The sequence below is a fragment of the Bos javanicus genome, chromosome 24, assembly GCF_032452875.1.
Source record: "Bos javanicus breed banteng chromosome 24, ARS-OSU_banteng_1.0, whole genome shotgun sequence".
NCBI classification, from domain to species: Eukaryota; Metazoa; Chordata; class Mammalia; order Artiodactyla; family Bovidae; genus Bos; species Bos javanicus.
Genome location: NC_083891.1, coordinates 20,293,385 through 20,318,572, shown reverse-complemented (window position 1 = coordinate 20,318,572; position 25,188 = coordinate 20,293,385). Strand labels below are relative to the sequence as shown.

The following is a 25,188-nucleotide window of genomic DNA, read 5'->3' as shown; positions in this document are numbered from 1 at the left end:
ATTGGTTTTAATGTGATTTACAAATGTTCACATCCCCTTTAAAAAATATTTCAGTTGAATCTCTAATGCATTCAAAACACAGTCTTTTCATGACTCATTATTTATTAACAGAACTTTAAAATGAAGTTTATAAAGAGATTTGCCCATCCGGTACCATACAATAGAGGGTATCAAGGAAAAGTTTGCTAGGGGGAGGGTTTAAAAGAATGAAAAGATTTAATTTTGAAATCTTGTTTTGATGGAAATCCTTAGGAATTTCTACAGAAGGAAATATCAGGTCAAGACACAAGATGGTGAATCCAAAAGCTGATGTTAAACTCAAGACCTCCAGGGTGACTACTACTCCAGTCTCCATGGAGTATTTAAAAGGTGCAGGAGATTCAGTTGATGAACAGGTCAGTAATTTCCTTTTTTCTGTTTTTTTTTTTTTTCTTATTCTCCAATCTTTATAAATGCTGACCAGTAAGTCATTTTTCTGTGCTGGACAATAATTGATAGGTCAGTGTAGAAGAGCCCTTGAAAGAACATTAGATGATCTACAAGTATTTTGAAAAGATACAGAGGATTCAAGGATGCTTTATTAATATTTAGTATGAATATAAAGTATATATATTACTCAAAGCTTTTGTTCCAGAATGTCCAGGCTTACTTTAAGCCTTAGTTGAGAAATGTTTATTGTCTTCAAAATTTGGTTTTGAAGTAAGTTTCAAAAATCTTACATCCTGATCTGTGTGGTGTTAGTAAATCAAATTGACAGCAGTTTTTTTTCTCTTACTAGGTATTCTTTATGATTTTTGTTCATGTAAATATTTTAGTTGATAAATAACCCTTTGCATATAAGAAAATGCTTTGTTAAAATTAGCCTATATTACTATTATTATTTCCTTCACTTGTCAGATACTATCATGAAGACTTTATTTTTATTGCTCAGTCATTTATTTCTCCCTTGTCTGTCTTTGCCTCTCTAATAGTGTCTCTACATTTCGTTGGTACGTGCTTTGTCTGGTTGGTTTACTTTGCATGTGTACTAAGTCGCTTCAGTCGTGTCCGACTCCTTGCGACCCTGTGGACTGTAGCCTGCCAGGCTCCTCTGTCCGTGGGATTCTCCAGCCAAGAATACACGAATAGGTTGCCATTTCCTTCCCTGTTATTTTACTTTATATTTTGTCTCCTCAACCAGAGGTTAAGCCAGGATTTGACAGTCTTGACTTGTAGGCATCTGCTTTTCCCTGTTTTGTGAGTCAAGTGTTACTGGAACACACCATTCCCTTAACATTCTTTTAATGTTATCTTACTGCCGCTTTCGTATTACAGTGTCAGAGGTGCTGTAAAGCTGTATGCCTGCAAAGACAAAATTATTTACTATTGAACTCTTTATAAAAAATGTTTTTCAATACCTGGTTTATGTTCTTGAGAAAATGTTCAGTGTCTAGTTTTGTTACTTACTTCTCTTGACCCTTGAACAACACAGGTGTTAGGGGTGTTGAACCCCATGCAGTCAAATATCTGCATGTAATTTTTGACTCCTCCAAAACTTCACTAGTAACTTATTGTTGAATGAAAGCTTTGCTGATAACATGGTTAACACATATTTTGAGTGTATATACACTCAATATACATGTATTGTATATTGAGTGTAGAATAGTGTAAAATATACCCGTATTTTACACATTCATGACACACCTAACTTTTTTCTTAATTTGTTTTTATATATTTCTTTAGGCTGTGTGGTTCATTTGCAAGCTTTTTCAAATTGTCTTAAATCTCCTACAAGTTTTCTAATATATTTATTGAAAAAATCTGCTTATAAATAGACCTGTGCAGTTCAGACTCACGTTGTTAAGGGTCAACTGTATCACATTTAGTTGTCTACAGGATTTAACTGTGATTAGCTCAAATCGTGCATGGGCTTCCCAGGTGGCTCAGTGGATAAAGAATCCTCCTACCAATGCATGAGATGCAGGAGATGTGGGTTCAGTCCCTGGGTTGGGAAGACCCCTGGAAGAGGAACTGGCAACCCACTCCATTATTCTTGCCTGGAAAATCTCATAAACAGAGGAGCCTGGCAGACTGAAGTCCATGGGGTCACAAAGAGTCAGACATGACTGAGCTCAAAAGGCCTGCTTATGTTGCTTATATCCCCAGTATGTCCACTTCACAAAAGCTATTCCCCATTAATCTCAGCTCCTGACAACGGCTAATCTGCTTTTAATCCCTAAATATTTGTCTGTTCTGAATATTTCATGTAAATGAAATAATGTACTGCGTGGTCTTTTGTGACTGGCTTCTTTCACTTCAAGGTTCATGTATGTTGTACATGAATCATTGCTTCATTCCTTTTTATGGCTCAGTGCATGTTTTGTTTAACCACCAGTTGAAGGACATTTGGATTGTTACACTTTTTGCCTAATATGAATATGCTCCATCAGCATTCATGTACAGATTTTTGTATGGATTTCTGTTTTCAATTTTCTTGGGTATATATATAGAAGTAGAATTGCTGGGGCATGTAGTAATTCTATGTTTAAGGTTTTGATGTACTGCCAAAGTAGCTATACTATTTTACATTCTACTAGCAATGTTTTGCTAGGAGTTGGACATGACTTACTGACTTCACTTTCACTTTTCACTTTCATGCATTGGAGAAGGAAATGGCAACCCACTCCAGTGTTCTTGCCTGGAGAATCTCAGGGACGGGGGAGCCTGGTGGGCTGCCGTCTGTGGAGTTGCACAGAGTCGGACATGACTGAATCAACTTAGCAGCAGCAGCAGCAGCAGCAATGTTTCTGCTTTATTGACTATGCCAAAGTCTTTGACTGTGTGGATCACAATAAACTGTGGAAAATTCTGAAAGAGATGGGAATACCAGACCACCTGATCTGCCTCTTGACAAACCTGTATGCAGGTCAGGAAGCAACAGTTAGAACTGGACATGGAACAACAGACTGGTTCCAAATAGGAAAAGGAGTACGTCAAGGCTGTATATTGTCACCCTGCTTATTTAACTTATATGCAGAGTACATCATGAGAAATGCTGGGCTTGAAGAAGCACAAGCTGGAATCAAGATTGCTGGGAGAAATATTGATAACCTTAGATATGCAGATGACACCACCCTTATGGCAGAAAGTGAAGAGGAACTAAAGAGCCTCTTGATGAAAGTGAAAGAGGAGAGTGAAAAAGTTGGCCTAAACCTCAACATTCAGAAAACGAAAATCATGGCATCTGGTCCCATCACTTCATGGGAAATAGATGGGGAAACAGTGGAAACAGTGTCAGACTTTATTTTGGGGGGCTCTAAAATCACTGCAGATGGTGACTGCAGCCATGAAATTAAAAGATGCTTACTCCTTGGAAGGAAAGTTATGACCAACCTAGACAGAATATTGCAAAGCAGAGACATTACTTTGCCAACAAAGGTCCATCTAGTCAAGGCTATGTTTTTTCTAGTAGTCATGTATGGATGCGAGAGTTGGACTGTGAAGAAAGCTGAGCACTGAAGAATTGATGCTTTTGAACTGTGGTGTTGGAGAAGACTCTTGAGAGTCCCTTGGACTGCAAGGAGATCCAACCAGTCCATCCTAAAGGAGATCAGTCCTGGGTGTTCATTGGAAGGACTGATGCTGAAGCTGAAACTCCAATACTTTGGCCACCTCACGCGAAGAGTTGACTCATTGGAAAAGACTCTGATGCTGGGAGGGATTGGGGGCAGGAGGAGAAGGGGACGCCAGAGGATGAGATGGCTGGATGGCATCACCGACTCGATGGACATGAGTTTGAGTGAACTCCGGGAGTCGGTGATGGACAGGGAGGCCCGGCGTGCTGTGATTCATGGGGTCTCAAGAAGTTGGACACAACTGAGCGACTGAACTGAACTGAACTGAGCAATGTATGAGGGTTCTAGATTCTCCACATTCTCACCAACACTTTATATCCATCTTTTTTGTTTATAATTGTAGTGACTTTGAAGTGGTATCTCATGGTTTTGATTTGTATTTTCCTAATGGCCAGTAGTGGGCTTCCCTGGTAGCTCAGATGGTAAAGAATCCACCTGCAGTGCAGGAGACCCAGGTTCAATCCCTGGGTGGGGAAGATCCCTTGGATAAGGGAATGGCAACCCACTCCAGTATTCTTGCCTGGAGAATTCCATGGACAGAGGGGCCTCGCGGGCTACAGTCTATGGGGTTGCAAAGAGTCAGGTGCAGCTGAGTGACTAAACACACACACACACAGTGGCCAGTAATGATCATCTGTTTATGTGCTTCTTGGCCATTTGTATATGTTCTTTACAGAAATGTCTATTCAGATATTTTTCAGTTTGAGTTATTTGTCTTCTTATTGATGAGTTGTAAGAGTTCTTTATAAATTCCACCTCTGAGTCTCTTATCAGATACAGTATTTGCACATATTTTCTCCCATTCTGTGAGTTGTTTTTTCACTTTTTTATTGGTGTCCTTTGAAGCTTGAATGTTTTAAATTTTGATGAATTTCAACTTACCAATGCTTTTATTTTATTGCCTGTGCTTTGCTGTCATGTCTAAGAAATCGTTACCTAAACCAAAGTCTCAAAGATTTATACCAATATCTAAGAGCTTTGTACTTTTAGATATTAATTTAAGTTTTGATCCATTTTGATTTAATTTCTGTAGATGGTGTGGGTAGTGACCCAGCTTTATTCTTGTGCATGTGGATTTCGTCTTGTCCCAGTATCATTTGTTGCAAAGACTATTTTTTCTTTGTCTTGCCACCCTTGTTGAAAAATCTTTTAACCATAAATGTAAGTGTTTATTTCTGTAATCTCAATTCTATTCCGTTGATCTGTATTTCTATTCTAATACCAATCCACTCTGTTTTAATATATTGTAGCTTGGCAGTAAGTCTTGGAATCAGAAAGTGTAAATAGTCCAAGTTCTTCTTTTTCAAAGGTTGTTTTGCCTATAATGGGTCCTTTGCGTTTCCATAGGAATTATGGAATCAGCTTGCCAGTTTCTGCAGAAAGTCAACTTGGGATTTTGGTAGCAATTGTGTTGAATCTTTTTAAAAAAAAAAGTTGAAAAATACAGTTGATGTACAATAATGTGTTAGTTTCAGGTATACATCACAGTGATTCAATTTTATATATATATGTGTTTATAATTATGTATGTGTGTGTATATATATATTTTTTTCTTTTAAGATTCTTTTCCCTTATAGATTATTATAAAATATTGAGTCTAGTTCCCTGTGGTGTACAATAGGTCCTTATTGGTTATCTGTTTTATATATAATACTCTGTATATGTTAATCCCATAAATTGAATGATTGGGAATCTTTTTTTTATTTTAACTTTTTATACAACTTTAAAGGTTACTTTCCATTTACAGTTACTACAAAATATCGGTTGTATTTCCCATGCTGCACAGTACATGCCTGAGCCTTACACCCCGTAGTTTGTGTCTCCTACTCTGCTACCCCTACCTTGTGTTGAATCTTAAGATCAGTTTGGCGAGTACTCTCAGCTTCATAATATTGTCTTCCAGACCTTGAATATGGTGTGTAAATTGTCTATTTATTTAAATCTTTAATTTCTTTCAGTGATGTTTTGTTGTTTTCAGTGTACATGCCAAATTTATTTTCAAGTTTTAAGTATTTTATACTTTGTGATGCTACTATTAATGAAATCATTTTCTTAATTTCATTTTTGGATTTTTGACTGCTAGTATATAGAAACATAGTTGATTTTTTATCCTGTAACCTTTCTAAATTAATTTATTTGTTCTAATCTAATAGCTTTTTGGTGATTTTCTTACAATTTCGTATGTACAAGATAGGAAATTATCTATTATGCCTATAATAGATATAATAGATATAGGCATAATTCAAATTATGCCATCTGTGAATAGAGATAGTTTTACATTTGCCTTTTCAGTTTGGATTTCTTTTATTCAGTTGTCTTGTAAAGAGATTTAAAAATGTGACAAACCTTTTTCCAAATCGTTTTGTCATACTGATAGTCTTTTGGTTCAGTACCGATTATTGAGGGAACCATTCATTTCTGCTTTGAATTGCCATGATGCTGTTATAAATCAAGGAGATACTTAAGATTTCACTACAAGTCTGGCATCTATCTGTGAGACGAGAAGGAAAGAAAGATTGACAGGGAAGAGCCTCAGACTTCCTTGCAGTCTGAGGTAATATATGAGAGATGTATTATTCTTCCCTTAGTATAGCATAGCATCTTATTTGGTAGTCTCTATCTTTAATTTTGTGTTTATCATTCTGTTGTTTCTCTTTATCAGGGGTTGACAAACTATTTCTGTAAAAGGCCAGATGGTAAATGTTTAGCCTTTGTGAGACACATGGCCTCTGTCTTAATTATTTAATTCTGCCATGATAGTGTGGAAAGAGCCATATGTATGTCAGTGTATAAATAAATATGCATGGCTGTGTTTTAATAAACTCTTTTTTTCCAAAAATAAGCTTTGAGCCAGATTTAGCTTGCAGTTGTAGTTTATCAACTGCTGTCCTATATGGTGTAAACACGTATTTGTTTTTTAAACAATGGTGGTGGTGGTTTAGTCACTAAGTTGTGTCCACCTCTTGCAACCCTGATGGACTGTGGCCCACCAGGCTTCTCTGTCCATGGGATTTTCCAGGCAAGAATACTGCAGTGGGTTGCCATTTCCTCCTCCAGGGGATCTTTCCCAATCCAAGGACTGAACCCGCATCTCCTGCATTGCAGGAGGTCTCTTTACTGACTGATCCACCAGGGAATCCCATAGTTTTGTGTATATTTCCAACTTTTTATGAATGATCTCATATCATATTGTCTGATTTTTTTATTCAGTGTTATGTTTCTGAGATTTATTTATGCTGCAAGTTGTCATATTTAATTTCTTTTCACTGATATTTCAATCAGGGTTTACTCAGTTATTTCAACTGAGAGTATGTTTAGTATATAAAAACTTGTTAGACTGGTGCTGGAGAACTGAAAGGCAAAAAAGGCACACTAAGTTACCATGTATGTAATAACGGCAAGACACAGCCACCATCTCTAGAGTTGGGAAAGCAGAACAAGCTGGAATTATTAAAACCTAGAAACTTGGAGGAGGGGCCACTTAGAGCTGAAACTTGGACCTATGATGATGGGGAACTAGCCTAAGGGGTATTGCTGTCTCCAAGGAGACATGACAAAGGCTGGTTCTGTGAGGCCTGGAAGAATTACCAACAGGAATCAGTTGTTCTTGCCAGGGTGAAGATTTCTGGCAGGGGTAACACTGACAGAAACAGAAAGCAATAGGAAGGAATGTGTCCTTTCTTCCTCTCAGAGCCTCTCCTTCTCCCTGTTGGTAGAGCTTAATAGAGAACGGGCTTCCCTGGTGGCTCAGATGGTAAAGAATCCGCCTGCAGTGTGGGAGACCTGTGTTCAGTCCCTGGGTTGGCAAGATCCCCTGGAGGAGGGCATGGCAACCCACTCCAGTATTCTTGCCTGGAGATTTCCCATGGACAGGAGGGCCTGGCGGGCTGCAAGTGCATGGGCTCACAAAGAGCTGGACATGACTGAGCGACTAAGCACAGCTTAATCATGTGGCAAAGGAGAATTGAGGTTTCCAGAGCCTCAGCCTCACAAAGCAAAGCAGGGTAGGGTGGGTTTGAAGATGGATGAATGTCAACTAACAATCAGTAGCTGCAGAATTCCATTGTATAAATATACCACAGTTTAACTCTGGTTGACAAACATTTGTGTTTTCAGGTTTTTGCCTGAACACAATGCTGCTGAAGTTCTTGCCTATTTGCAAGGCTTTCTTTTTTTTTGTTTACTGAAAATCTCTTAATGGGTTTTCAGCAATTTTTCCCATTGCCAAATCCAGTGACTCCTTTTAATATTCTGTTTTTTGATTATTACCACTGTTAACCCCACATTCTTCTTAAAGCTTTTTTCTCCTACAATATTGTATGCTTCTGATCCTCCTTTTGTCTTTTTAGTTACCAGTTTTAATTTATTTTCTTGGATTAGGAGTTGATTTTTAAAAATTAGTATTTTTTCTTAATTTTAAGGAAAATTTTAAAACATAGAAAAATATAAAGAAAATAATAAAAATCTAAACATTATTGATAGCAACATATGGCTGAATTTTAAATTTTTATGTTTTTCTCTGACCTGTGATCCAGACCCACATTTTCAGCTTCCTGCCTAAACATTTCCCCATGAATGTCCTCCTGGCATCTCAAACTGACCATATCTAAAATCTAAAACCAAATCCATTTAATGTTTTGTCTTTTTACCATATCCTGTTTCCCATTTCCTTTTTCTCCCTTATCTTTCCCATCTTTGGCTAACAGTGCTTCCAGGATTCATTTTAGGGGTCTTGGATTATTCTTGGCCACGTGAAGTAATTGGACTAATTTACTTTGTGGTTGCATAAATGGCAATGCCAAGGATTGTTTTTTTAAACATATTCCTTTTATGTGTTACCTACAAGTGAATTCCTAGGTTTCATAGCTTTGATGTTCATGTACTGCTGCTAAGTCACTTCAGTCGTGTCCAACTCTGTGTGACCCCATAGATGGCAGCCACCATGCTCCCCCATCCCTGGGATTCTCCAGGCAAGAACACTGGAGTGGGTTGCCATTTCCTTCTCCAATGCAGGAAAGTGAAAAGTGAAAGTGAAGTCGCTCAGTCGTGTCCGACTCTTCGAGACCCCATGGACTGCAGCCTACCACGCTCCTCCATCCATGGGATTTTCCAGGCAAGCGTACTGGAAAAGTGCCTTCTCCGTTCATGTACTAGGAGAACTTTTTATAGTATAGGAGGTAGGATAGTACAGTGAGTAAGAACATAGACTGTGGAATCAATGCTTGAATCTCGATTTTGCTAGTTCACTGCTATATTCCTAGGCAAGGTATGTACCCTCACTATAGAACAGGAATAATACCTACCTAATAGCATTGTGGTGAAAATGAAATGGATTAATAAGTATAAAATACTTAGAATATTCACTGGATATAATGGATATAACTGGATATAATAACACTGGATATAACGTTACCTATTATTACTATTACTCTTTGATCTAATACCCTTTGGAATGAACCTTGGGATATATTGAGAGCTTAGAAACTGGTGCCTCTGCTGCCAACCTTAGTAAACCTTCAAGCAGCCATAGACTGTGGTGTCAGAAGGATCTCAGTATCTTCCATTAGATGTTTGTTTCTGTGACGTTCACCAGGGGAAAGTTGTTTCCTTATTATTCCCTGATACTTAAGCATTTGTGTCTGTGAGTTCTTACTCTGCTTTTCCTGTGTAAATTTCATGATGTCCCCTGGTGGACAGATTGTTCCTTAGCCTGTTTTGAGTTCACAGTAGGTTTAAATGAAATAGGTAGTCTTCTACCAAATAAAAGAGATCCAAGAAATTTCATCCCCTGTGCTAATTTAAAGAAATTTCTTGAAAAGTCTTGAAAGTTGTTTTTTGTGAAAGTTAATCAGAATGATTTTTGTTTGTTTGTTTTAGAGTTTCTGCAGGGGAGAAATAAAGAGTGCATCACTGAAGGATTTGTGTCTTGAAGACAAAAGACGCATTGCAAACTTAATTAAAGAACTGGCCAGGTGAGACAAAGCCTTGTATGAAGTGTATTACTATGTGAGAGAGAATATTTTTTTGAAAATAGAAAATTATAAATATGTTCTGATGTCATCCTGTCATTGGTCTTATGGGAACAAAGACTTTTAGGAAAAATAATATTCTGTGGTGCCAAAAAGAAAAGTAGAACACACACACACACACACACACACACACACACACAAAACATAAAATGGAAAAGAAATAAACAGCAGAACAAACACTCTCCAACTTGTGTTTTCTGGTTTATTTACTTTCCCAGTTGTTTCATAGAAATATCTGCAGCGGTCATGTATCAGGAGGGAACATTTTGAAACTTAGCTCTTCTATTGATGTAGGTTGATATTGTTGTTATCAGAGGCATAGCAGTTACTTTTGGTTTTGCTTTAGCATCTGAAACGGAAGAGAACATTCTTTTTATTGTCATCTTTCACAAGAATACTTGTCAGTTTGCTAACTTCTGATAGTTTCAAATAAGGGGTTTTGAATTTTGAGAGAGTTCTTAACTGTTTGGATGTAGTATTCCAGTTTATTAATGATGTATTTGAAGCATATTTACTTTGTATAATTTTTTCTTAACATACATGTCAAGTTTTGAGATCTTAATAAATGAAGATGTCTGTAGAGGAATATATTAATATAAATTATAAAAATTAAGTTTAGGGGAAGGCCATACCTAAACACTGATAAAATAGTACTCATTTTTATCATTCAATTGTATGTTTGAATATAGTAGGTCTTTTTTCTTCTTTCTTTTTTCTAAATTAAAGATAACTACATGAAGTATTTCATCTTAAGGCCTTAAAATAATGTTTGTAGAGGCTGTTCTAGAAAAACTGAAGTTAAAAATTACCTTATTAAATCATAGAATCATAGGTATAAAAGATGACAAAAGCAGTGATATTTGGGGGATTAGATTACAGAGTATAAGAATTCAAAGTACTGCCTTAGTCTGAATTTGATATGCCACTTGATTAAGCAGTAATCAAAAAAGCACTGGAATTCTTTGACTATTCTGCTCCCTGAAGTAGACTTTTCATTATCTCAAGTAGTGTTTTTTATAATGGGAAAACATTTGATTGTTAAACATTTAATTTATGATCATCTTACAAGGCTTTTTTTTTTTTTTTTTTTTTACCATGGAGAGGGATGTGAATGTCCTTACAGCTGTTACAATTAGTTTGACATCATATATTAATGGTCCTGAATTTATCGGAGAAGGAAATGGCAACCCACTCCAGTATTTTTGCCTGGAGAATCCCAGGGACGGAGGAGCCTGGTGGGCTGCTGTCTATGGGGTCGCACAGAGTCAGACACGACTGAGGCGACTTAGCAGCAGCAGCATTGCCTTATTGTTCTGATACATGTTCAGCTTCCAGGCTTAGCGAACTCTTGACATCTTAGAGCATATTGTTTTGGTTTCAGTAAACTTCTGCTTTCTAGCAAAGTGTAAGATTCTTGGTAGAGTGTCAGTGTTTTAGTACAAGATTACTACAAATTTGACTGCTAAAAACCCCCATTACCATTATCAGTTCAAGTCAGTAGATGAGTCATGTCTAACTCTTTGCGACCCTGTGGTCTGCAGCCAGGGTTCCCTGTCCAGCACCAACTCCTGGAGCTTGCTCAGACTCATGTCCGTTGAGTCAGTGATGCCATCCAACCATCTCATCCTCTGTCATTCCCTTCTCCTCCTGCCGTCAATATTTCCCAGCATCAGGGTCTTTTCCAGTGTATCAGTTCTTCGCATCAGGTGGCCAAAGTATTGGAGTTTCAGCTTCAGCATCATTCCTTCCAATGAATATTCAGGACAGATTTCCTTTGATTTGATTGGTTTGATTTCCTTGCAGTCCAAGGGACTCTCAAGAGTCTTCTCCAACACCACAGTTCAAAAGTGTCAATTCTTCGGCGTTCAGCTTTCTTTATGGTCCAACTCTCACATCCATACGTGACTTCTGGAAAAACCATGTCTTTGACTAGATGGACCTTTGTCAGCAAAGTATTCTCTCTGCTTTTTAATATTCCATCTAGAAGGCAATGGCACCCCGCTCCAGTACTCTTGCCTGGAAAATCCCATGGACGGAGGAGCCTGGTAGGCTGCAGACCATGGGGTCGCAAAGAGTTGGACACGACTGAGTGACTTCACTTTTACTTTTCCCTTTCATGCACTGGAGAAGGAAATGGCAACCCTCTCCAGTGTTCTTGCCTGGAGAATCCCAGGGATGGGGGAGCCTGGTGGGCCACCGTCTATGGGGTCGCACAGAGTCGGACATGACTGAAGCGACTTAGCAGCAGCGGCAGCAGCAGGTAGGTCATAGCTATTAATTTCATGGGTGCAGTCACCACCTGCAGTGATTTTGGAGCCCAAGGAAATAATGTCTGTCATTGTTTCCATTGTTTCCCCATCATTTTGCCATGAAGTGTTGGGACCAGATGCCCTGATCTTAGTTTTCTGAATGTTGAGTTTTAAGCCAACTTTTTCACTCTCTTCACTTTCATCAAGAGGCTCTTCCGTTCCTCTTTGCTAATTACACCATAAGAATGGTGTCATCTGTATATCTGAGGTTATTGATATTTGTCCCAGCAATCTTGATTCCAGCTTGTACTTCAGCCAGGCCAGCATTTCACATGATGTACTCTGCATATAAGTTAAATAAGCAGGGTGACGGTATGCAGCCTTGACATACTCCTTTCCCAATTTGGAACCAGTCTGTTGTTCCATGTCCAGTTCTAACTGTTTCTTCTTGACCTGAATACAGCTTTCTCAGGAGGCAAGTAAGGTGTTCTGTTATTCCCATCTCTTTAAGAATTTTCCACAGTTTGTTGTCATCCACACAGTCAAGGGCTTTGGCGTAGTGTTTAAAGCAGAAGTAGATATTTCTCTGGAATTTCTTGTTGTTTCTCTGATCCAGTGGATGTTGGCAATTTGATCCCTGGTTCCTTAGGCTTTTCTAAATTCAGCTTGAACATCTGAACATTCTCGGTTCAAGTGCTGTTGAAGCCTGGCTTGAAGACTTTTGAGCATTACTTTGCTAGCATGTGAAATGCGTGCAATTGTGTGGTAGTTTGAACATTCCTTGGCATTGCCTTTCTTTGAGATTCAAATGAAAACTGACCTTTTTCAGTTCTGTGGCCACTGCTGAGTTTTCCAAATTTGCTGACATATTGAGTGCAGCACTTTCACAGTATCATCTTTTAGTACTTGAAATTGCTCAGCTGGAATTCCATCACTTCTACCAGCTTTATTCATAGTGATGATTCCAAAGGCCCACTTGATGTCAGACTCCAGGATGTCTGGCTCTCATTGTGATTATCTGGGTCATAAAGATCTTTTTTGTATAGTTCTTTTGTGTATTCTTGCCACCTCTTCTTAATATCTCTGCTTCTGTTAGGTCCATACCATTTCTGTCCTTTATTGTGCCCGTCTTTGCATGAAATGTTCCCTTGGTATCTCTAATTTTCTTGAAGGGATCGCTAGTCTTTCCAATTCTATTGTTTTCCTCTATTTCTTTACATTGATTACTTAGGAAGGCTTTATCTCTCCTTGCTATTCTTTGGAACTCTGCATTCAGATGGGTATATTTTTCTTTATCTCCTTTGCATTTAGGTTCTCTTCTTTTCTCAGCTATTTGTAAGTCCTCCTCAGAGAACCATTTTGCCTTTTTGCATTTCTTTTTCTTGGGGATGGTTTTCATCACTGCTTCCTGTACAATGTCACGAACCTCTTTCCATAGTTCTTCAGGCATTCTGTCTATCAGATCTAATCCCTTGAATCTATTTCTCACTTCCACTGTATTATTGTAGGAATATGATTTAAGTCATACCTGAATGGTCTAGTGGGTTTTCCCTACTTTCTTCAATTTAAATCTGAATTTGAAGTAAGGAATTCATGATCTGAGCCACTGTAAGCTCCCAATCTTGCTTTTGCTGACTGTGTAGAGCTTCTCCATCTTTGGCTACAAAGAATATAATCGATCTGATTTCAGTGTTGACCATCTGGTGACGTCCATGTGTAGAGTCATCTCTTATGTTGTTGGAAGAGGGTATTTGCTTTGACCAGTGCATTCACTTGGCAAAACTCTGTTAACCTTTGCCCTGCTTCGTTTTGTACTTCAAGGTCAAACTTGCCTGTTACTCCAGGTATCTCTTGACTTCCTACTTTTGCATTCCAGTCCCCTATGATGACAAGGACATCTTTTTGTTATTGTTGTTAGTTCTAGACGGTCTTGTCAGTCATCATAGAGCTGTTCAACTTCAGCATTACTGGTTGGGTTATAGACTTGGATTACTGTGATATTGAATGGTTTGCCTTGGAAATGAACAGAGATCCTTCTGTCATTTTTGAGATTGCACCCAAGTACTGCATTTCAAACTCTTTCGTTGACTATGAGAGCTATTCCATTTCTTCTAAGGGATTCTTGCCCATAGTAGTAGAGCGCAATTGTGCCATAGTTTGAGCATTCTTTGGCATTGCCTTTCTTTGGGATTGGAATGAAAACTGACCTTTTCCAGTCCTGTGGCCACTGCTGAGTTTTCCAAATTTGCTGACATATTGAGTGCAGCACTTTCACAGCATCATCTTTCAGGATTTGAAATAGCTCAATTGGAATTCCATTACCTCCACTAGCTTTGTTTGTAGTGATGCTGCCTAAGGCCCACTTGACTTCACATTCCGGGATGTCTGGCTGTAGATGAGTGATCACACCGTCATAATTAACTGGGTCATGAAGATCTTTTTTGTTCAGTTCTTATATGTTAAGTGTTTATTTTTTATAAAAAAAAGTCTACCAAACTGGTTCCCAATATGGTTTTGCTATTTCACAGTCCTGCTAGGAATGTATGAGAGGTCCATCATTCTGCATATTCAATGACTCTTCGTATTGTCGTTTCTCTAAATTTTGATGATTCTAATATCTCCTTGTGGGATTAATTTGTGTTCCTCCAGTGATTAATGTGTTCATTGTCCAGTTTAATTTTGTTAAGTGTCTGTTCAAATATTTTGCCTTTTTTTCACCCACTCACCCTCTTCCTTCTTGATAGTGAAGTATTAGAGTTCTTTATATATTCTAGATGTAAGTTGTCAAGTATTTGGTTTCCCCCCCATCCTGCAGCTTGCTTTTTAATTCTCTTACTATTTTCTTTTGAAAAGCAATTTTTAAAAATTTTGCTCAACTTTCGTTTATCAATTTTTCTTTTGTGATTCATGCTTTTAGTGTTACATGTAAGAAACCTTGCCCATCCCATGGTGGCGAAATGTTTTCCCTATATCTTTTTGCAGAATTAGCCTCAGCCTCCTTGTCAAAAATCAGTTGACCATATATGCATGGTCTGTTTCTGGGCACTTTATTTCATTCCATTGACGTGTACCCTTTTGCCAATACTATACTAACTTAATTATTTTTATTTTTTTTGTTAAGTCTTGAAATTTCATTGATATTTTTGTTTGTTTTGAAAATTATTTGGGCTCTTTGAGGTCCTTTGCATGCTACTAAATTTTAGAGTCAGCTTATTAATTACTAAAAGAAAATTGCCTTCTGGAATTTTGTGTGAAGTATATGGAATTTGGGCTTCCCTGATAGCTCATTTGGTAAAGAATATGCCTGCAAAGCAGGAGACCCCTGTTCAATTCCTAGATTAGGAAAATCCACAGGAGAAGGGATAGGCTACCCATTCCAGTATTCTTGGGCTTCCCTTGTGGCTCAGCTGATAAAGAATCTGCCTGCAATATGGGAGAGTTGGGTTCAATCCCTGGATTGGGAAGATCCCCTGGAGAAGGTAAAAGTTACCCACTCCAGTATTCTGGCCTGGAGAATTCTGTGGACTCTATAGTCCATGGGGTTGCAAAGAGTTGGACACAACTGAGTGACTGAGATAAATATGGAATTTACCTCAGGGAAGATCCAGGGAAGCCAGTGGCTCAGTGGTAAAGAAGCTACCTGCCGATGCAAGAGTGCAGGAGATACAGGTTCAGTCTCTGGTTTGGGAAGATCCCCTGGAGGAGGAAATGGCAACCCACTCCAGGATTCTTGCCTGGAGAATCCCATGAACCAAGGATCCTGGCAGTCTACAGTTCATGGGGTCGCAAAGAGTTGGACACGACTGAGTGACTGAGCATGCATGCATATGGGATTTGCGGATCAAAGTAAGGAAAACTGACATACTCACACTGAGTCTTCTAATCTATGAATACGTCATATCTTTCCATTGTTTGTTTAAATTTTCATTCATTTTTTCCTGCATGATTTGTAGTTTTCAGGTATGGGTATAAAATATACTCATATTTTATAGTATTCTTAAGTATCTTATGTTTTTGATACTACTACAAATCGTGTAATATTAATTTTATATTATACGATATGCTTAATTTCTAATTTTATTTCTAATTTGAAAGGAACACAATTGAGCTTTTAATATTGACTTGGTCTCCTTCAACTTCTTAAAATTTACTTGTTACAGTAGCTTTTTTGCAGTGTTTTGTATTTTCCACATACAGCATCATGTCATCTACTGATCTAAACAGTTTTTTCTTTCCCATCTATAGGTACTTTGTTTTCTTTTCTTGCTCTTTGACATTGGCTGGTACCTCAGGACAATGCTAAATGAAAGTGAGAAGAGGGACATCTTTGCCTTCTTTTTTTTTATCTTACCCCTTTCACTGTTAAGTACAATGCAAGCTGTTGGTTTTCTGTAGATATTCTTCATCAGGTTGAGGAGGTTTATTTTTGTTCCTAGTTTGGTGAGGTTTTTTTCCTTTATTTTGTCATAAATAAGAGTAGAATGTGTCAAATGATTTATGTTCATGTACTGTGCTGATAATATGTCTTTTCTTTTTTTCCTGTATTACTGTGATAAAATATATTGGTTTTTGAGTGTTTAATTTACCTTTCTTTTCTGGTCTAAGCCTCATTTGGTTATGGTGGTTTTTGGTTTTGTTTTTACTGTGTTACTGAATTTGATTTACTAATATCTTATTAAAGATTTTTGTATCATGAGAAATGCTAGTAGTTTTCATGAAGTGTCATCATGTATTTTTTAAATTGTATGTTTTGATTATGGTAAAATTCACAGAAATTTTACTATCTTAACCATTTTTTAAGTGTACAATTCAGTATTATTAAAGATATTCACATTGTTGTTCAACAGAACACTTTTCATCTTGCAAAACTGAAGTGTTCACTCCAGAACACTTTTCATTTTGCACAACTAAAGCTCTATGCCCATTAAAACTCCCCAGTGCCCCCCTCTGCCTGCCCATGGCAATCACCATTATACTTATTCTGTCTGTGAGTTTTACTATTCTAGTACCATATTGTGGTAAAATACATATAATATAAAACTGACCTCTGGAGACATTTGTTGTTGTTGTTTAGTCGCTAAGTTATGTCCAGCTCTTTGCAACCTCATGGACTGCAGCACACCAGGCTTCCCTATCCTTCACTGTCTCCCTGAGTTTGCTTAAAATTAGGTCCTTTGAGTCAGTGATGCCATCCAGCCATCTCATCCTCTGTTACCCGCTTCTCCTCTTGCCCTCAATCTTTCCCAGCATCAAGATCTTTCCCAGTGAGTCAGCTGTTTGCATCAGGTGGCCAAAAGTATTGGAGCTTTAGCTTCAGCACCAGTCCTTCCAATAAATATTCAGGACTGATTTCCTTTAGGATTTACTGGTTTGATCTCCTTGTTGTCCAAGATACTTTCAAGAGTCTTCTCCAGCACCACAGTTCAAATGCATCAATTCTTTGGTGCTCAGCCTTCTTTATGGTCCAGCTCTCACATCCATACATGACTACTGGAAAAACCATAGCTTTGACTAGACAGACCTTTGTCCACAACATGATATCTCTGCTTTTTAATACACTCTCTAAGTTTGTCATAGCTTTTCTTCCAAGGAGCAAGTGTCTTTTAATTTTGTGGCTGCAGTCACTGTACACATTGATTTGGGAGCCAAGAAAATGAAATCTGACACTGTTTCCACATTTTCCCCATCTATTTGCCATGAAGTGATAGGACCAGATGTCATGATCTTTGTTTTTTGAACGTTGAGTTTTAATCCAGCTTTTTCACTCTCCTCTTTCACCTTCGTCAAGAGGCTCTTTAGTTTCTCTTCACTTTCTGCCATTAGAGTGGTATCATCTCCCTATCTGAGGTGTTGATTTTTTTCTGGGCAATCTTAATTACAGCTTGTGAAGAGATATTTAGTACACTCACAGTTTTGCACAGCCACCACTTTTAAGCTCTAGAACATTTTCAGCCCAAAGGAAACTGTACCCGTTAAGCAGTTGCTCCCCATTCTCACTTTCACCCTAACCCCTGACAATAGCTAATCAGTTTTCTGTCCGTATTGATTTGCTGACTCTTGATATTTAACTGGAATCATACAATATGTGGCTTCTTGTGTCTGATTTTTTTCACTTGGCATACTGTTTTCAACGTTGGCTGAAAAATACTTCATTGTATAGATACATCATATTTTGTTTCTCCATTCATGTATAGACATTTGGGTTTCTACCTTTTGGCTTTTGTGAGTAGTGCAGCTATGAATGCGTGCTAAATCACTTCAGTTGTATCTGACTCTTTGGGACCTCATGGACATAGCCCTCCAGGTTTCTCTGTCCATGGGATTCTCCAGGCAAGAATACTGGAGTGGGTTGCCATTTCCTCCTCCAGGGGAATCTTCCCAACCCAGGGATCAAACCCATGTCTCTTTCTTCTCCTGCATTTGCATATGGATTCTTTACCACTCGTACCATATGGGAAGCACCACTGCTATGAATATTCATGTACAATTTTTGTTTGAACACGTTTCAGTTATTTTGGTTATATATACAGGGGTGGAATTGCTAGGTTTTAGGTTATTCTGTGTTGAACTTTTTGGAGAACTACCAAACTTTTGGCCAAAAGTAAAGAGGAACGGAAGAGCCTCTTAATGAAGGTGAAAGAGGAGAGTGAAAAAGCTGGCTTAAAACTCAACATTCAAAAAACTGAGATCATGGCATCTGGTCTCATAACTACATGGAAAATAGATGGGTAAACAAAATGGAAACAGTGACAGACTTTATTTTCGTGAGCTCCAAAATCACTGTAGATAGTGACTGCAGCCATGAAATTAAAAGACGCTGCTCCTTGAAAGAAAAGCTATGACCAACCTAGACAGCATATTAAGAAACAGAGACATTACTTTGCTGACAAAGGTCCATTTAATCAAAGCTTTGGTTTTTCCAGTAGGCATATATGGATGTAAGAGTTGGACCGTAAAGAAAGCTGAGTGCCAAAGAATTGATGGTTTTGAACTGTGATGTTGGAGAAAACTCTTGAGAGTCCCATGGACTGCAGGGAGAGCCAACAAGTCCATCATAAACGAAATCAGTCTTGAATATTCATTGAAAGGACTGATGATGAAGCTAAAGCTCCAATACTTTAGCCACCTGATACAAAGAACTGATTCATTGGAAAAGACTCTGATACTGAGCAAGATTGAAGGCAGTAGGAGAAGGGGATGACAGAGGATGAGATGGTTGGATGGTATCACCAACTCGATGGACATGAGTTTGAGTAAACTCCACGAGTTGATGGATAGAGAAGCCTGGCGTGCTGCAGTTCATGGGGTTGCAAAGAGTCAGACACTACTGAGTAACTGAACTGAACCACTTTATATTCCCATTAACAATGTACAAAGATTCCAATGTCTCTACATGCCCACCAACACCTGTTGTATTTCATGTTTTTGAATATAACCATCCTGATAGGTATCAAGTGGTATCTTATTTGTGATTTTGATTGCTGTTTTTCTAGTGGCTAATGATGTCACCGTTTGGGTGTCTTCTTTGGAGAAATATCTATTCAAGTCCTTTGCCCACTTGTTAATTGGATTGTCTATCATTTTGTTGTCATAATAATTTTAGATGTTATGGTTTTTTAAAAAATAATTTTTGTTTGGCCATAGCACACAACATGCAGGATCTTAGTTCCCTGACCAGGGTTTAAATCCATTATCCCTGCATTGGAAATTCAGAATCTTAATCACTGAACCACCAAGGAAGTCCTTAAATCTCTCTTCTTTTTTAATGTAGGCATTTACAGCTGTGAATATCCCTCTGAGCACTGCTTTTGCTACCCCCTATAGGTTTTGGTATGTTTACTTTTCATTTTCATTTCATCTCAAAGTAGTTTCTAATTTTCTTTCTGGTTTTTTATTTTTCCCATTTGTTGAGTGTGTTATTTAATTTGTATATATTTATGAATTTCCATTTTTCTTTTCCTTGATTTTTAGCTTTATTCTATTGTACTGAAGAGAATACTTTATACTCCTTTAATCCTGTTTAAATGTATTGGGATTTGTATTTTGACTTAACATATGTTAATATGTAGTCAATGTGTTAGTCGTATGTTAATATATAGTCAATATAGTTGAAGGCAGGAGGAGAAAGGGATAACAGAGGACCTGAAGGGGACAACAGAGGATGAGATGGTTGGATGGCATCACTGACTCGATGGACATGAGTCTGAGCAAGCTCCAGGAGTTGGTGATGGACAGGGAGGCCTGGCGTGCTGCTGTCCATGAAGTTGCAAAGAGTTGGACACCACTGAGCAACTGATCTGAACTGAACTAAATTGATGATTATCTTGGAGAATGCTCCATAGTTAGTTTATAGTGCTGTTCAAGTCCTCTCTTTTTGTATTGATGATTTTTCACCTCAATGTTCTGTCCATTGAAAGTAGATTATTGAAGTCTCCACCTATTATTGTAAAACTGTCTATTTTTCTCAATTATGTCCATGTTTTCTTTATATATTTTAGGGCTCTGATGTTTGGTATTTTTACTTTTATAATTTTTATATATTCTTAAGAAATTGACCCATTTATCAATCTATGGCATCTGTCTCTTTGTCTTGTAACGTTTTTTTTTAAGGTTTATTTTGGCTGATGTTAGTAAAAAGGAAACCCATTTCTCTTTTGGTTACTATTTGCATGTTGTTTGCATGAAATAGCTTTTTTCCATATTTTAGCTTTTGTCTTTTGATTTAAAGTGAGTCACTTGTAGACAACATATAGTTGAATTATTGTTTTTTTTTTATAATCCATTTGCCAACTTCTATTTTTCATTTGGTGAATATAATTCACTTATATTTAAAATAATTTTTGTAAGGAAGTACCATTTTGCTTTACATGTATGGATATGTATGTGTGTATGCGTGTGAGTGTGTGTGTGTGTGTGTGTGTGTGTGTGTGTATGTGTGTGCAGGCATACCTCAGACTTATTGCACGGTCCAGACCATCACAGTAAAGCAAGTATCATAATAAAGTGAGTTACAAAAACTTTTTGGTTTCCCCATGCACATAAAAGTTATATTTATACTATACTATAGTCTGTTACGGAGAAGGCAGTGGCACCCCACTCCAGTACTCTTGCTTGGAAAATCCCATGGACGGAGGAACCTGTTAGGCTGCAATCCATGGGGTCGCTAAGAGTCGGACACAACTGAGTGACTTCACTTTCACTTTTCACTTTCATGCATTGGAGAAGGAAATGGCAACCCACTCCAGTGTTCTTGCCTGGAGAATCCCAGGGACGGGGGAGCCTGGTGGGCTGCCGTCCATGGGGTCGCACAGAGTCGGACACGACTGAAGTGACTTAGCATAGCATAGCCATAGCATAGTCTGTTAAGTGTGCAATAACATTGTATCTTAAAAGAATGCAGCTACCTTAATTTAAAAACACTTTATTGTTAAAAATGCTAACCATCATCTGAACTTTCAGTAAGTCATAATTTTTTGCTGGTGAAGGATTTAAGCACGGTGTTGATGCCTTCTGACTGCAGGGTGGTGGTTACTGAAGATTGGAGTGGATATACCAATTCTTAAAGTAAGACAGCAATGAAGTTTGCTGCATCGGTTGACTCTTCCTTCTGCTGTACTGATTTCTCTGTAATGTAGCATGCAATGCTGTTTGATAGCATTTTTTACATGTAGAACTTTTTTGAAAATTGGAATCAGTCCTTGTTTCAAACCTTTCTCTGCTTTATCAACTAAGCTTAGATAATATTTTAAACCCTTTGTTGGCATTTTAACAGTCGTCACAGTATCTTTACCAGAAATGTGTTCCATCTCAAGAAATCACTTTCTTTGCTCATTCATGAGAAGCAATTCTTTTTCCTTGAAAATTTTATCATGAAATTGTAGCAACTAAGTCACATCTGTAGGCTGCTCTTCTCCTTCTCTTGCTGTTTCTACCACACGTGCAGTTGCTTTCTTTACTGATGTCTTGAACCCTTCAAAGTCATCCATGAAGGTTAGCATCAGCTTCTTCCTAATTCCTGTTAATGTTGATATTTTACACAAATGCTCTTAGTGACACTTTAAGAGTGAATCCTTCACAGGTTTTCATTTACTTTTCCCAGATCCATTGAAGAAATCACTGTCTGGCAGCTTTCAAAATGTAATTTTTAAATAGTAAAACTTGGAAATTGAAATGACTCCTTACTGCAGAATAAATGTTGTGTTAGCAGGCATGAAAACAACACTAATCTTTGTACATCTCCATCAGAACTTCTGGGTGACCAATCTTATTATCAATGAGCAGTAGTATTTTGAAAGGAGTCTTTTTGGAGCAGTAGTAAATCTCAACAATGAGCTTAAAATATTTAGTTAACCACATTATAAACAAATATGCTGCCATTCAGGCTTTATTGATACATTTATAGAGTGCAGGCAGAGGAGATTTAGCATAATCCTTAAGGGCCCTAGGGATTTCAGAATAGTAAATAAGAATTGTCTTCAACTTCAAGCCACCACCTGCATTAGCCTGTAATAAGAGTCAGAGTGTCGTTCGAAGCTTTGAAGCCAGACATTGACTTCTCCTCTTTAGCTATTTAAACTCTGGACCATAAAAAAGGCTGAGCTTTTCGAATTGATGCTTTCGAATTGTGATGCTGGAGAAGACTCTTGAGAGTTCCTTGGACAGCAAGGAGATTAAAGCATTCAATCTTAAAGGAAATCAACCCTGAATATTCATTGGAAGGACTGGTGCTGAAGCTGAACTTCTAGTACTTTGGCCACCTGATGCAAAGAGCTGACTCATTGGAAGAGACACTGATGCTGGGAAAGATTGAGGGCAGGAGGAGGAAGGGGCAGCAGAGGATGAGATGGTTGGATGGCATCACCAGCTCAGTGGACATGAGTTTGAGCAAGCTCTGGGAGATGGTGAAGGACAGGGAAGCCTGGTGTGCTGCAGTTCTGGGGGTCACAGAGTTAGACACTACTTAGCTACTGAACAAGTGTGGTATCACAACCAGAAAATTGATACTGATAGAATTCATCAGCCTTGTATAGATTTCACATGTACTTGTTTAGTTCTGTGCAGCTTTGTATCACAGGTGTAGATTTGTATACCATCTCTGTAATCAAGATACAAAACAGTTTTGTTATAAGTCACTCATGCTCTCCTTTTATAAACATGGATGCTTTCTTTCCTACCATTTTCTCCTTCCCTAATCCCTAGCAACCATTGATCTACTCTCCATTTCTATATTTTGTCATTTCAAGAATGCTGTATAAATGAAATCATAAACAGCATGTAACCTTTGAGATTGTTTTTTTTCCATTCAGTGTAGTTCTTTTTAAATCCAGCCAGGTTGTTGCCTGTATTAATAGTTTGTTTCTTTTATTCCTGAATAATATTCCATGCTGTGATGTACTGCATTTTATTTAACCATTTGCATGTTAAAGGATTGTTTTCAGCTTTTGATTATTATAAATGAAACTGTGAATTTTTATATATAGGTTTTTGTGTGAGCATAGTATTTTCATTTCCTTAGAGTAGTGTGTCATAAATGCATGTTTAAGTTTTGTCAGAAACTGCTGAACTGTTTTCGAGAAGAATTTACCATTTTACATTTCCACCAACAGTACAGGAGAGATTTACATCCTCTGCATTTTTGCCAACGTTTGTTGTAATTATTTTACAAATATGTAATATATTTTATATTGTAGCCATTCTGATAGCTATTTAGTGTTATCCATTTGTGGTTTTAATTTGCATTTTTCTGATGTCTATTGATGTTGGATATTGCTTCATGTGCTTATTTTATCATCTTCAGAGAAATATCTGTTCATCCTTTTTGCCCATTTCTTGTGGACTGTTTTTTGTTGAGTTTTAAGAATTCTTTGTATGTCCTATATATAGATCCTCTGTTGGATATGTAGTTTGCAAATACCTTTTAGTAGCCTGTAGGTTGTCTTTTCATCCCTTGCACAGGGTTGTTCATAGAGCAAGCATTTTTGATTTTAACTCGGTCCAGTTTTTCAGTTTTTTTCTTTTTATGGACCATGCTTTTATTTTAAAGACTGAGAACTCTTTGCCTAGCCTTACTACCTGAAGATGTTCTGCTGGGTTTTTTTTATTTTCTGAAAGTTTTATATTTTGTATTAAGTGTGTGATCCATTTTGCATTAATTTCTATATAAGGTATGAGGCTTAAGTTACAATTTCGTTTTCTTTTTTTGCCTACTGATGTTCAGTTGTTCCAGCACCATTTGTTAAAGTATTTTTTCTGCCTTTGTCAGAAATCAGCTGGACATATTTGCATATGTCTCTTTCTCAGTTCTCTTTCCGGACCCACTGATCTATGTCTCTATCCTTCTTCCAACTGTCTTAATTTATCTTGCTGTATAGTAAGCTTTAATGTTGGATAGACTGATTCATCCTACTTTATTCCCTTTCAAAATTATTTTATCTCTGGTAGTCCTGTGCCTTTTCATGATAATTTTTGAATAAGATTGTAAATGTCTGTTTAAACACTCTGCTAGTATTTTAATAGCTGCTATATTAAGACTATAGATCAGTTTTGGGAAGAATGGACATCTTTACTATGTTGAGTCTTCCAGTCTATGAATATGACAGGACTTTCCATTTACTTAGCTCTTTGATTTCTTGCGTTAGCAATTTATAATTTTCAGGATATAAATCATATGTGTTTTCTCACATTAATATCTAAGTAATTAATTTTCTTTGGAGCGATTATAAATGGTATTATGGTTTAAATTTTTATTTTCGGATTTGTTATTTCATGTTTGTTTGCTCTTTAAAATATGATTGAAATTTGTGTTTATCTTTATTCCGGAGCCTTGCTGAACTCACTAGTTCTGGAGGTTTTACTGTTGATTCTTTGGGACAGTGACAGGCATGTTATTTGCAAATAGGGATAGTTTCATTGCTTTCTTTTGAATGTGTATGCTTTTTCATACCTTATGATCCTGTATATGACTTCCAGTGTTATGTGAATAGAAGTGTTAAGAGAGGATATGTTTACTATGTTCCTGATTTTATATGGAATTCATTCAGTCTGTCACCATTGTGTGATGTTAGCTATAAGTTAAAGAAGTTTCCCTCAGTGCTGAGTTTTGACTATGATGGCCTGCTTGGCTTTGTAAAATACTTTTTCTGCCTCAGTATCATAGGAGTTTTCTTTAGCTATTGATTTGGTGGGTGATATTAATTGATGTTTAAATGTTGGGCATGCCTTGTATGCTTGTAATAAACCTCACTTCTTATAATTGTTTTCTATATTGCTAGGCTTCCTTTTCTAGTATTGTGTTTG

At 37.5% G+C, this 25,188-nt stretch overlaps 1 protein-coding gene across 5 annotated transcripts in view; it reads left to right on the top strand.

Moving 5' to 3' along the window:
• Nucleotides 1-25,188, top strand: part of KIAA1328 (KIAA1328 ortholog) — a 427,554-nt gene that overhangs the window by 7,734 nt on the left and 394,632 nt on the right. For all 5 annotated transcript variants that reach the window (XM_061400423.1, XM_061400422.1, XM_061400426.1 and 2 more), the window contains exons 3-4: nt 253-395; nt 9,492-9,586. In XM_061400423.1, coding sequence (XP_061256407.1) covers nt 253-395; nt 9,492-9,586 — 238 coding nt within the window. The remainder of the gene's footprint in view (nt 1-252; nt 396-9,491; nt 9,587-25,188) is intronic.